Consider the following 12,834-nt stretch of genomic DNA (forward strand, 5'->3'; position numbering starts at 1 on the left):
GGTTAATTAATTTGCTCAAAGACAATTCCTAGTGGAGCTAGGATTCAAACCTGAGCAGCCTATATAATCTATAATTCCAAATTGCCGATATAATGGTCCTTCCTCCCAAGGGGTCCCCAAACTCATTGTGGAGACCGTCCCATGAAGTTGATTCTAAGTCATCTGCGCTTGGTGCTCAAAGTAAGGTTCACTGACCAGTTGCAGTGGCCTCACCTGGAGCCAGGTTAGAAATTTGGAATAATGAATGCCACCTCAGAACCTGATAAGATTCCAGGTTGGTCCTAGATAATCGAGTCAGAGAATCACTACTCCAAACAAGTAGAGTGACAGTCAATGCATTCACTCAACAGACTTGGCCCAGCACATTCTACATGCCAGGCACTGCAAAGGCATTGCAGCGTTGCAGTGACTTTTTTAAAACGTGGGAAATCCTCACACACGTTTTTAAATGTCTCATCCTTAGTTTTTCGTGAGCATAAAGTATGGCATTTCCTGAAGATTACTTTTTGAAATACCCAAGTCACTCGAGGTGACTAAATACATTCTACGGTCAATGGCTTATGTTTGAGGAACACTGGACTGTGTTAGCATAGCCCTCATGGTTTCATATTAACACAGTGAGCACTCTGAAAAGTCCTGCAGTAAATAAACTTGTTTCATTTTAACTTGTTTTTTAAATCATGGGAATTCTCTCCACCTTCCATTAAGTCTACTGACTCATCTTGAGCAACACCCATCGGCAGGCTGTCTTACAGTTCAGAGAGGGTTTGTATCAGGAGCTCATTTTACAGATGAAAAAACAGAAGTTCAGAGGAGTTAGTGATAGTGACTTGCTTCAGTCACTTGGCTGATAGGAGCTACAGCAGAAGTCAAAGCTTTGAGTTCAGGTCTGGTACTGTTTCCTTGTTTAACCAGGCCCTTAACCACTGGCACCAGCTGGAGTGCGTTTGGTTGTACGTGACAGAAGGCGTAGGCAGGAGAAGGGATTCATGGGTTCATGTACCTGGAAGCCCAAAGGTCGGCCAGACAGCCTGGCCCGTTTGACTGGACAGTTCATTGGGGCTTTCAGGACAACTTGACCCAGCCTTCTGCAGTGTCAGCTTCATCTAAGCTGGCTCCTCATGGTCACAGATGGCCACCAACCACTCCTGGGGCCACCTCCTGCTCCCTCCATACCCAGGGCAGCACTCTTAAAAGTGAGAAGCATTTGACCCAGAAACGATCAATGAAACTCTCATCTCATCTGATTGGTCTGAATGGGGTCACATGCCCATCCCTGAGCCAAACTCTGTGGCCATGAAAATGCCCTGCACTGATTGGCTTAGGCCTATATCCTCCAACCAGTTATAGTAAGGGACTGGATTTTCCAGATTGGGCTAGACTAATGGAGCCCACCCTTGGCTGTTGGGTCAATTCTTCAAGGGGCCTGGCTGCTATACTTTCGGGGTGGGGGGTGGGGTGATGGTTAAAGGAGATAGCTGCAATGTCCACAGCAAGGGTTTTATGTTACTCGAAATTTAAACCAACAAATCATTATGATGTATATTTTAAATATCTTACAGGTTTATATGTCAACTACAACTCTCTAAAGCTGAAAAAAAAAAGTTTTAGGGAATTTAAATCAAAATATTTGAAATTAGGCAAATTCCAACCAGTAGGGTCATCAACAATAGAGTATTATATTGTTTCTTAAAGGAAGCGCTTTAGCCCATTCACATGAGAATCATCAGGGGACATTTGTTAAAATGCAGAGTCCTGGGTCATTCTAAATAAGTCTCTGGAGTGGGACCTGCCTTGGAATCTGCATTTTAATCATGCATCCCAGTTGCTTGGATTCACTGTGGCTTACACCTGTTGTCCTGGGGTAATTATTTGCTGTCAAGTATCTCAGATTAGATTATAAATTATACTTCCCCTCCACCAAGATGACACTGCAGAGCTAGTAGGAAAAGTTGCCCCAGATGAGGAACCCAAATGTCCCATTTGGTGCAGTGAAAAATGGCACCAGAGTCAGTTCAGCCACTTAAAAACAGTAACTCGCTGAGTATCTTACTCAGCCCATGGCCTTGCCTGCACTGTTGCGGTTGATGATGCATCCCTCTCAGGATGGCCGAGGGGATGGGATGAGGGGACATGTCCAGTGTCCAGCACAGAGGCTGCCACCCAGGGCCTGAGACAGATCAGTGCTGGCCTCCCCATCTCGCTTCCAGGCTCTCAGAGCTGAACTCCAGAGGCCCTGTCACTGGGGCCCCATTTGCGAAGGCGGCACCAGACAGACTGTGGGAATGAGCTTCACAGCTTTTGTCAAAGTGGCATAATAAAGCCCCCAAGTGTCTGCTCTCTGCAAACTGGGATGGCAGATCAATTGTGGCATAAACAAAACAGCAGGCTTGGTGCGAACCCAGGGACAGATTACGCCTCTGCAGAGTGTGAGTGGGGGAAGGGGGAATTCTCTGGGTGGTTGGGTTTGCCTTTTCTCTGGCTGAAGCTTCAAGGCCCTTCTCCAGAGCCAGCCTGGCTCCCCACAGATTGCCAGGGTTTGGGGGGACTGTTCTTCCATTGTGGGAACATCTGGCTAGGCAGCAGCACCAGGCACTGACCCTACCCCTCTCAGCGCCCCCAGAGCTCTGAGCCTCTCTTGGTGCTGATGGGGAAGGACAGTGGACCGTGCCCCCTCCACCCTGTCTCTGGAGCTGAGCCGATGGTGGGTCTGTAGGAAAGCAAAGGGGGGTGAAGTGGGCACAGGGCCAGACCTCAGGAAAAGGCCAGTGAGAGGGACCCTGGCGTTGAGTGCCCTCTGTGATGCCAGGGAACCTCCTACCTGCCTGTCCTCTTCATTTTCGGCTAAAAGTGCCAGAGCCAGTCACACAGTTGGTGTCATTTGGGGCCTACAGTCATAGCCACGAGGAGACCTTAGGACCAGGTCTGGCCCAGCTTCTGCGTGGAGGCAGCAGGGAAAAGCTCTGCCCTTGTCCAGGGGTGAGCCGCTGAGAGCAGAGGGGTAAGTGGAGAGCTGTGTAAAACCTCTAAGAAGGCAGCCTAGGTCATCTGTGAGGGCGTCTGTCTTGTTTTCCACCAAAGCCCTGAGTGTAGCACAAGGCCTGCCAAACCAGGTCCTCAGTGTTTGCTGGGAAAAGGAATGAGCCAGTAGAGGTTGGCCTTGCGGCTGCACCACAACACCCATTGTTAGGATAGGCATACCTTTTCATGGAGCCCATATGTCTTTGGTGATCCCCCCAAACACAGGCACCACCACCCTGCACCTTTCCTTGAGTGGGTGGTGCTTCCTATGACTACACTGCATGCTCACCTGCCCTCCGCCCCTCAGGCCCCCATGATCCAGGAGGCAGCCCTCGTGGGCAGTCTCTTCAGATTTGGCTGCAGAGGTCACTTGCCCCCTGTCACTCTCCCCCGTCCCTGGTGCAGGATGCCCTAGGAGACTGCTCCCACTAGTGCTCCCACTCCCTGCCCCTGCCTGTGTGAGCTGCACCAGTCAGCCTTCGGCCCAGGGAATTGTCCAGCACAGGGTCAGATTCCCGGAGACACCTCTGGCTCTCCCAGAACCCTCAGCATGCTCTGCTCCGGTGCTCCAGGCTGAGTTTACAAGTGTCTGCAGTTCAGCCAGCATCCACCAGGAAACGAGTTGCCAGGCTGCCCCTGCTGCAGCCTCATGCTCTCTTGACCAATCCCACCCCCACCATCTCTTGCCTTGGGGATGCCACAGCACCCTCCTATTTCAAGGCCATCTCCCATTATCCCTGGGTACTTTCTAGCCTTTCTGTACAGCGTGGAAGTGGGTGGTACCAGTTACTGGCCACCCTATTTTGCTGATTTAATAGATACAATGTAGGTGTATTTAAAACTTCTCTTTATGGGTTTCCCTGGTGGTTCAGTGGCTAAGACGCCAAGCTCCCGATGCAGGGGGCCCGGGTTTGATCCCTGGTCTGGGAGCTAGATCCTGCATGTCACAACTCGGACTCAGCACAGTCAAATAAATAAATATTTAAAACTTCTCTTTAGAATGAGGGCTAATGTATTACATGTCACGCTAAACTTTTAGCTGAAAATTCTAAAGAACAGGAAAATTCCATTCAATATTCTCTTAGGCATAGTATTAATATTCCAGGCTCAGCATTTTTCATTTCTTTAGGAATTTAGCCAAGTGATCCCCCAACCAGAGGTGTTGTTTTCCCTTCATGAGTAGCAGCAGTGTTGTGTATGATGGTCTAAGCACCAGGCAAGAAGCCAGGACACAAGTATGGCATCTGTCCCCCCACGAACCATCTGTCCGCCACGAGCTGTAGGTCATGTTCCCTCAACCCCTGCTCCCTCACCTATACAGTGACAGGTAGACCAGAATTAAGATCCCTCACAGTTCCTAATCATCTAGGCATTTTGAGGTTTTTCTTATCATGAGAGTAAAAAAGCTCCTAAAACATAGTTTGAAAAGTTATTATACAATGAACACTCATCTAACCACCACTCAGATCAACAGATCACTTCCAGCATCCCAGAGTCTCCCTGGGTCCACTTCCACTCACCCCGCCCTGCCACCCCAAAGCAAACTCCAATTCTGACTTTTATCTCAATTTCCTTTGTAATTTTACCAGTCAGGTATGCATCCCTAAAAAGGTACTGTAGTTTGGTTTTACCTGGCTTTGAATATTATGCCAATGGAATACTTTTGTGTCCAGTTTCTTTTAACATTCTTTTTGTGAGGTTCATTCATGTTGTTGCAGGTAGCAGTGGTCTTTGCTTTTTCTTTGCTATATAGTATTTTCTTGTATGAATTGACCATGAATTAGTTATGCTGGTGGACACCTGGGTTATCAATCTGTTAGTAGGATTTCTATTACAAATACACACAGAGACAAATACAAACACTCCCACTCCACATATTGTCATATTGATTCAGAGTTGATTTCTTTATGAATTCAGAAACTTGAGTTTGACTTTAAAGTGTAGCAAAATCCCTCTTTTGAACTCCTGGTTACACTGCTAGTTTGTTTTTTTTCACACTCTTATAGCCAAATTCTGAACCTAGGGACATAATCCCTAGGAGGAGACATCTTCCTCAACAGAGGTATCAGTATAAGATTTTCTCCTAAGTTGAGTCATTAAGCATAAGATGAAGACAATGTCAGGCAATGGGGCATTTCCTCCAAGGATTCTAGAAAATGATTAGCATACACATTTAAGGAATCATTCTGAAAAAAATTTTTCTCTAGGTTTTTCAGGGACATAGTTAAGCCACCCCTTTCCCAGAGCTGGCCCTACCTCACTAACAGGGCATAGGTAGACCTCTTGACCTTGGGCATGCATTAAACAGGGATGCCCCTGAATTTTAGCTGCAGAGGTCTTGATAGGTGCTACCGTGCTGCTCTGATAATGTGTTTTCAGCTCAGACCCCAAGCAGCAGTGGATCTTCATGCTAAGGGATAACATCCCCTCCCATAACCAGAGTCAGGTAGCTATGGGTCCCACAAAGACATCACAGCTGGCAGCTGGCTGAGAGCTCATGGTGGAGGAGCAGAGCTGCCAATCTGCAGGACCCTGGCCAGGATGGGCCAAGCACCCTGGCCAGAAGCCAAGCCTTCTGCAGCAATCAGTCGATAAAGAAACTCCCTTTAAGACTGTGCTTTGAACAAGTGGGTAAATTAAGACTTAATTATAAGAGTTCAAAGCAGTAAGCAGCTGCCCAGGCATAGAGCAGACCTCTCAGGATAAAAGTCACTCCAGACACACAGCAGCACAGGACCCAGCTGGGCTGAAACCTTTCCCTTGGCTACAAGTGGAGCAAGGGTGATTGATGGTGGTCCTTGGGTGAGAAAGAGCTGATGTCCAATGGCAGAGACAGGCTCACTCTCTGAAGGCTGCATACTCATTCTCAAACAATCCTTTGTCAGTTTCATAAACCCCTTTTCAGAGACCATCAAATATAGCTACCTGGACTGAATACACCCTACCTGGTCCTCAGCGATTCTATCAAATGAAGCCTTTATGGAATTCTGTCCTAACAAGGCCCAAGTGTGCCACTGGTACATTAAAAAAAAAAAAAAAAAAAACGATTTGAGTGGTGAGAGAGCAGATGACACTTGTGTGGTTTGTGGGTATCTCAATGTCTTCCCCTGTGCAGCTGTTTTATGTGTCGCCATGGGTCTTTCCTAGTGACTCTCTCACCCCACTGGTATTGATTTATAGATCCCCCAGAAGAGGAGTCATGTATCCTCCATCAGTTTAGTGGTTGTCCAGACTTAGGAACCATATCTGGTGCCGCCAAGGGAGAGAAATGTCTTGGCACTGCTTCTCCTCCAGGTGAGTGGTGCCACTCAGGATGAGAGCCATGTCAACACCTGAACACAACTGCGCCGCGCCGGGTGGGGACCACCTGTCCAGCCAGGACCGCGCTGATCCCTGCTCTGTCCCCACAGGTTTCGGCATGACCACCCCCGCCACGGTGGGCGGGAAGGCCTTCCTCATCGCCTATGGGCTGTTCGGCTGCGCCGGGACCATCCTGTTCTTCAACCTCTTCCTGGAGCGCATCATCTCGCTGCTGGCCTTCATCATGCGCGCCTGCCGGGAGCGCCAGCTGCGCCGGAGCGGCTTGCTGCCCGCCACCTTCCGCCGCGGCTCCGCGCTCTCGGAGGCCGACTGCCTGGCAGGCTGGAAGCCCTCGGTGTACCACGTGCTGCTGATCCTGGGCCTGTTCGCCGTGCTGCTGTCTTGCTGCGCCTCGGCCATGTACACCAGCGTGGAGGGCTGGGACTACGTGGACTCACTCTACTTCTGCTTCGTCACCTTCAGCACCATCGGCTTCGGGGACCTGGTGAGCAGCCAGCACGCCGCCTACCGGAACCAGGGGCTCTACCGCCTGGGCAACTTCCTCTTCATCCTGCTCGGCGTGTGCTGCATCTACTCGCTCTTCAACGTCATCTCCATCCTCATCAAGCAGGTGCTCAACTGGATGCTGCGCAAGCTGAGCTGCCGCTGCTGCGCGCGCTGCTGCCCCGCGCCCGGCGCGCCCCTGGCCCGGCGCAACGCCATCACCCCGGGCTCCCGGCTGCGCCGCCGCCTGGCCGCACTCGGCGCCGACCCCGCGGCCCGCGACAGCGACGCCGAGGGCCGCCGCCTGTCGGGCGAGCTCATCTCCATGCGCGACCTCACGGCGTCCAACAAGGTGTCGCTGGCGCTGCTGCAGAAGCAGCTGTCGGAGACGGCCAACGGCTACCCGCGCAGCGTGTGCGTCAACACGCGCCAGAACGGCTTCTCGGGCGGCGTGGGCGCGCTGGGCATCATGAACAACCGCCTGGCCGAGACCAGCGCCTCCAGGTAGAGGCGCAACCTGTCGCGCCACGGACCCTCAAGCAGGCTGGCGTGCAGCCGGGCGGCGTTTGCCCTCCTCTCAGACGCTGGCGCTTTCTTAACCTTTATCCAATAAAATAAAACCAAAAAAAAAAAAAAAAATTTTTTTTTTTTAAAGAAATACTATTTGGCCAGGCCTGATGTTATCAAGGGCAGGTTTTGGGGGAGCCTGTTATTCTTGTGGGTCCCCTTCTTGGAGAACCGTGGTCCCCAGCAGATTCTCCTCCGGGGAGAGAAAAAGTGGCAGCCCAGACCCTCGCCTGGTGCGCACGGCAGCCAGGGGAGTGCCGCCCCAGGGTTTTGCAGACTGGCACTAAACCCCGCCTCCATGCACATAAGCAGCTGGCAACCCCAAAGCATATGGTGCAACTTTCCATGGCTCTGAATTACCTCCGCAGCATTTAGAATCCTGGCCCAGCCTAGCAGCTTCCTTCTGGTCGTCAGAAATGATATAGTCACAGTTATGACAGGTGGGGGTGGGGAGAGCCATATGTTGCCTCCTGATGTATATATATAGAACAGCCGCTACACACAGAGAATGGTGTAGTATTATGCAATGAGATGCAGCATAGCACCAACTTGCGGACGGTGGCATTTCCCAGAGATCTGGGAATTGCCATGGTAAGGGGCTTAGGAGGCCTTTCTCAGCCTGGAGTTAGTCCACTTAGAACATGGAGCTGGGCAACTCTGTTTAAGGAGGGAAAGCCTGCAGTGGTCTGCAGGGCTCACTCAGGCTACAGAAGCCCAGCTCTGCCTCAGCTGGCTGATCTCTGTGGCTCAGGGCACATCTCTGAATCCCCTCAACTCTCCTTCCTTTCACCAGCATCATCCGTGGGAATGCTTTTTGTTGTTAAGCCAGGAACATCTGAGTCTTCTCAGACAAGATTTTTCTTTGTTGGTGGGGATTTTTTTTCTCAACCTTTTTTTCCCTTGTAGAGAGCCTGAGGGGTGCAGAGCACCCCCTCCTGCTGCCTCTCCCCTGTAGCAGGGCTCTGCTAGCTGCACCGGTGGGCACCAGGGCCTGCAGCCCTGGGAACCAAAGCAGCCATACTGCAAGTGACAAAGAACATAACTCCAAAGCCCATAATGTGTTTGGGATACATCCCATTCTGAGCCCTGTGGGTCCCTCTGATACTCAGGTGAATGTGTTTTTTTCCACACACACAGTCTATATTGGAAGTGGAGGCAAGCCGGAGGGAGAAAGCTGGTGGATGGAAGAAGCAGTTTTGGGATTCAAGTTTTGGTCTGGATGATCCTCAAGCTGAAAGACAGGTTCTCCTAGACTCACCCTCTGCCTCGCAGGGAGTCATCCACCTGGAGGAAGGCCCGATGCCCAGTCTTCATTGAAGAGATGAAGGTCTCGGACTATAAAGGAACAATCCTCTATCGGCCCATTTTCTCATCTAAAAAGATGACGATCCCAAGGACAAATACCAGAGTCTAGTCAGACACAGTGTGACCCACCAATATATATACAGCTTCTGACAGGAAGTCTTAGAAAAGCACCAGGACACCTCACACCTTCTGCCTGAAAGGCATCAAAAGCCGTGAAATCTCCCTTCTTGGAAATGAAGGAAGCATATGTGCCTGGAACTCTCAAACAACACACACAGCATTAAGAGTCATGCTTGAATGTCAGCCTCCCCTCGCCCCTTCCAGTTCATGGCAGGAAGGAAAAGACAAATTCAGATCTGAGCAACTCTCCAGCTACTTTGGGATCATTTCTTTTTTGGGTGGTGAGGGGTCATTTCTAATTTGGATCTAAATTGGCTTTTAAACACAGACCCTAATCTGGGAGTGAAGCCAGTGAGGAGCGGGCCTGGACAGAAGTCAATCTTGCCAATTCCTGAAGGGTAGGCTTCCAGAGAGCCACACTTCCAGGATGCACTGTGACATCAGCTAGACTGGCTCCATGAGCCACCCTTCCCAACCCCGCCACCCCTTCCTCCATGTGAGCGACAGCTGCAGTCACACTGAAGGGACATGTTCAGAGAGGCACACATGTTTTCAGGGCAGAGTCCTCTAATGGGACCTAGAAATAAGGTTTCAGGTCTGTCCCTTTAAAAGAAGGAAAGATGAAAAGGCATCCAATTAGAGATGTCACCTAGGCAACAGGAAATAACTTGGGGATCTGAGCCATCCAGAGGGAAAGCAGACATCCCCGTGACAGAGATACCTAGACCACGAGGACTAAACAACAGGCAAAACAGCAACCTACCCAGAAAGGTGAGCCCCAGGAACAGCACAGAAGACTTAAGACACAGTCATCCAGGCTGCTTGAGCTAGGCAGGCCAGAAGGGGCGTCCAGCAATCCTCTGACCACGAACAGGACTGCACAGAATCCCATCCCCATGAGAGGGAACAGGATCTGCCTCCAGAGAAGAAAAGCTCGCCACCTTCCTTGGCAGTCTTCTTGTCACCGCTGCTCCCTGACGTCTCTTCTGGGTTGCTCATGCTGCAGCCTTAGCTGTTTTCACTTCTTTTCCTGTGCTTTCCCGTTGGAAGGAGGCAGTTGCAGACAGCTTGAGCACGCTTCTGAGGGAATTGAAAGCATCGTTCAAGGGAGCCAGGAAAGGGACCTCTCTTCCTCAGCAACCTCCCAGAGAAACACCGGCCCTCTAGTGTACAGTGGCAGATCAGGGCTCAGTGGTATGCACGGACTTTTGTTCACGTTCCGTTAATCTACTCTCCGCTTCGCAATAAACATTGTCTTTCACCTCAGGCCAAAGGGGCTGCTTCCCTTGGAAAAGCCAAACTCACAAGGTCAGTGGGAATGTCAGAACCTAGACCCAGAGCTAAAAGGCTTGTTTGATATCCTGCTTGAGGGCGAGCATTGAGAACTAGACCTGCCTGACAAGCTGGGATGGGGTCCTCCTTTCATTTCAGGGTTATAGACATCATTAGGGACCCCTGATTTGGTGCAGGTTTCTGAACCCCTGGCTAAGAAAGTGCTCCTTTCTCTTAGATGCTGTGGCCTCTCCCACCACGCAGGGGTCTCAGGTCTGACCCACAGCTGGTAGCTCACAGTGCCCTCAGGCTCCAAGAGTTGCTTTCTAACCTGAGGCCCACACTCACTCCTCTCGTGCTGGGGCTGTGAGGCTGTGGTAAAGACAGCATGGGCTCTAAGAAGCCCTTGTCACCCAGCTGTGGCCATGCAGAGGCCAGAATCCTAGACAGGAGCCTGGCCTTCCAGAGCCAGGTGGGCAAGGGCACGCCTTGATGCCGTGTTCAGTAAGAAGACCAAGTAGTCAGGCCCTTGTGTTCTCTCTGAAGCCAGTGCTTCTGTCTGGGTCTGGCGGAGGAGGCAGAAGGCTCAGGCAGCCTCAGGCCCTCAGCTTGTGGAAAATGCCAGGCAATCCTGGGCTTTTGCCAGGAGTGTCACATATTGCAGCCTCATGCACACATGTGCTCACACACACACACATGCACACGTGTCAGCTTTATAAAGAGCTACTAGCCCCTTTCCCCAAGGCAAAAAAAAAAAAAAAAGAAAAGAAAAATCCCAGTCTGGGCTACTTTAAGAAGAAGGATTTTTGCATTTTTAGCTCCCTGGAAATCTGCAAGGGCCTGGAAAATTCCTCCCTGTCTTGGGGGAATTTCATGAACACTTTGCACAGATCTGTGTTTTACACAGAAGCCAGCGACCAAACCCAAGCCAAACCCTGGAAAACAGCTGCTGAATGTACTCAGGCTCCTCCGTCCCTCAGACAGGCCTCCCAGCAGAGCCCTGCCTCCTGCGCGCCCCCTCCCAGGTGGGTGAGGAGCATAGCAGGAGCCATGGGCCAGACGGCTCCATCTTACTGTAACTTTTTACATTTTTCACAAACAAAAAGCACAATTGCACGTGCTCACTGTCTGGAAAGCACATTCAGACAGACTGCTTGAGGCACTTCTGAGTCCAGAAGAGGCACTGGCTGGGGCTCATTTCTTTGTTGGAACAGTTGTTAGAAAATATGCTGCTTGGTGCTGCCAAAGGCTCCCTACTCTGTGGGGTTGGGGAGAGGGGGAGAGGGCTGCTGACAGCACTCCTGACCTCGAGGACAGGGCCATCAGCCTGGACTCTGGCCCCTGGAGCAGCTCTGACACCTCCAGGCACCGTGCCCACCCAGCCAGTCTCCACCCTGGAGTGGTGAGATTACTGCACCAACCTGACCCAAGACCCTCCCCTTCCCCTTGCTGTCAGCCTCCTCCCCTTCCACCCCCCCCTCTTCCACCCTGTCTTCCCTAGGGAAGCTACCCCCTTGCTTTACAGATCATTTTCTATGCTCCCTGTTCTCTTAGGAGGGATTTAGAGCATGCGGGGCCAGTCTGCAGGGTTTCTTAAACAATACATTTATTTTTCTGAGCAGCACTCCAAGAGAGGGTTTGAAGGGTGTTGAAATTAACGATGAATAAAATGCAGCCTGCCACCCCTTTGAGCTGTTTGCTTTCTGTCTGTCAGAGCCGCCTGCCTCTCCACCTCCCTGATCACACCTCCTCTCAGGGGGCCCCAAGAGACATCGGCTCTGAGGACTGGGCCTGGGTGGCAGCGTCTTCGGGGAGTTACTCTGGAAAACAACTGTGTCATTCATGTGAGCTAAGGGCACCAACAGACATCCTAGGCCGCTTCCCCAGATGGGCTAAAGCAGACTGATAGCCAGGCCCGGAAAGAAAGTAGGGGTGTGGAGGAACCAGCACTGGGGAAACAGTCCCAACTGTGCCCAAGGTTTCCAGTTCTGGCTGTGCACTAGACTTTCCAAAGGGACCTCTGAAAGATACTGATGCCCCAGCCCCATGCCCCAAATCTGATTTTAGTGGTTGCAGGAGGGAAGCAGGCAGGCCTTGGAATTTTTTGGCAGCTGCCTGGGTGATTTTGAAGGGCAAATGTCTTAAACCCTAAACCTTGTCTAAACACAGAGTGCTCACATTGTGGTGTGGTGGAAAGGCCACCTATTCAGAAGCTAGGAAGACTGGATTCTCATTCTGCACCTGGCAGTCAGCTTTCTCAGATCCTCAGTCTCCCCATCTGCAAAATGGGATAATGATCTCACCCTTCCCCACACCTCCTAGGAGGCTTGGAACGCTGAAAAGTGTAAATGCTCCACATATACAATATCACTGTTATAGAAGCATTTCATGATAAGAGACCAAGGAGCTCCTATGGCTTCTGCAGCAGGCCCTCTGTGGTGCCAACTAGGACAGAAAGTGCATTAGTTGCTCACTCATGTCCAACTTTTTGCAATCCCATGGAGCGTAGCCTGCCAGGCTCCTCCATCCATGGGATTCTCCAGGCAAGAATACTGGAGTGAAGGCTGCAACCAAATGATTTCTTCTGCCCATGATGCCTTTGCAACCTCTCCTTTTTGACCCCTCTTTAATCACCATCTCCAATTCCACTGAGGCTTCCTCTCTCCTCCTCAGCCTCCTCGCCAGGTTATCTTTATGCTTCAGTTTGCTCTAGATATGAGATGCAATTGATAGGTCACTCAAGTA

General features: G+C 51.0%; 1 protein-coding gene across 1 annotated transcript in view; it reads left to right on the top strand.

Moving 5' to 3' along the window:
• The window catches only part of KCNK12 (potassium two pore domain channel subfamily K member 12), a 48,135-nt gene extending 40,544 nt beyond the window's left edge, over positions 1–7,591 (top strand). Inside the window, exon 2 of the mRNA XM_061155463.1 lies at positions 6,432–7,591. Within this exon, the coding sequence (XP_061011446.1) occupies positions 6,432–7,333 (902 nt within the window). The 3' untranslated portion in view covers positions 7,334–7,591. The remainder of the gene's footprint in view (positions 1–6,431) is intronic.
• The last annotated feature ends 5,243 nt before the right edge of the window (positions 7,592–12,834 follow it).

The sequence above is a fragment of the Dama dama genome, chromosome 11, assembly GCF_033118175.1.
Source record: "Dama dama isolate Ldn47 chromosome 11, ASM3311817v1, whole genome shotgun sequence".
NCBI classification, from domain to species: Eukaryota; Metazoa; Chordata; class Mammalia; order Artiodactyla; family Cervidae; genus Dama; species Dama dama.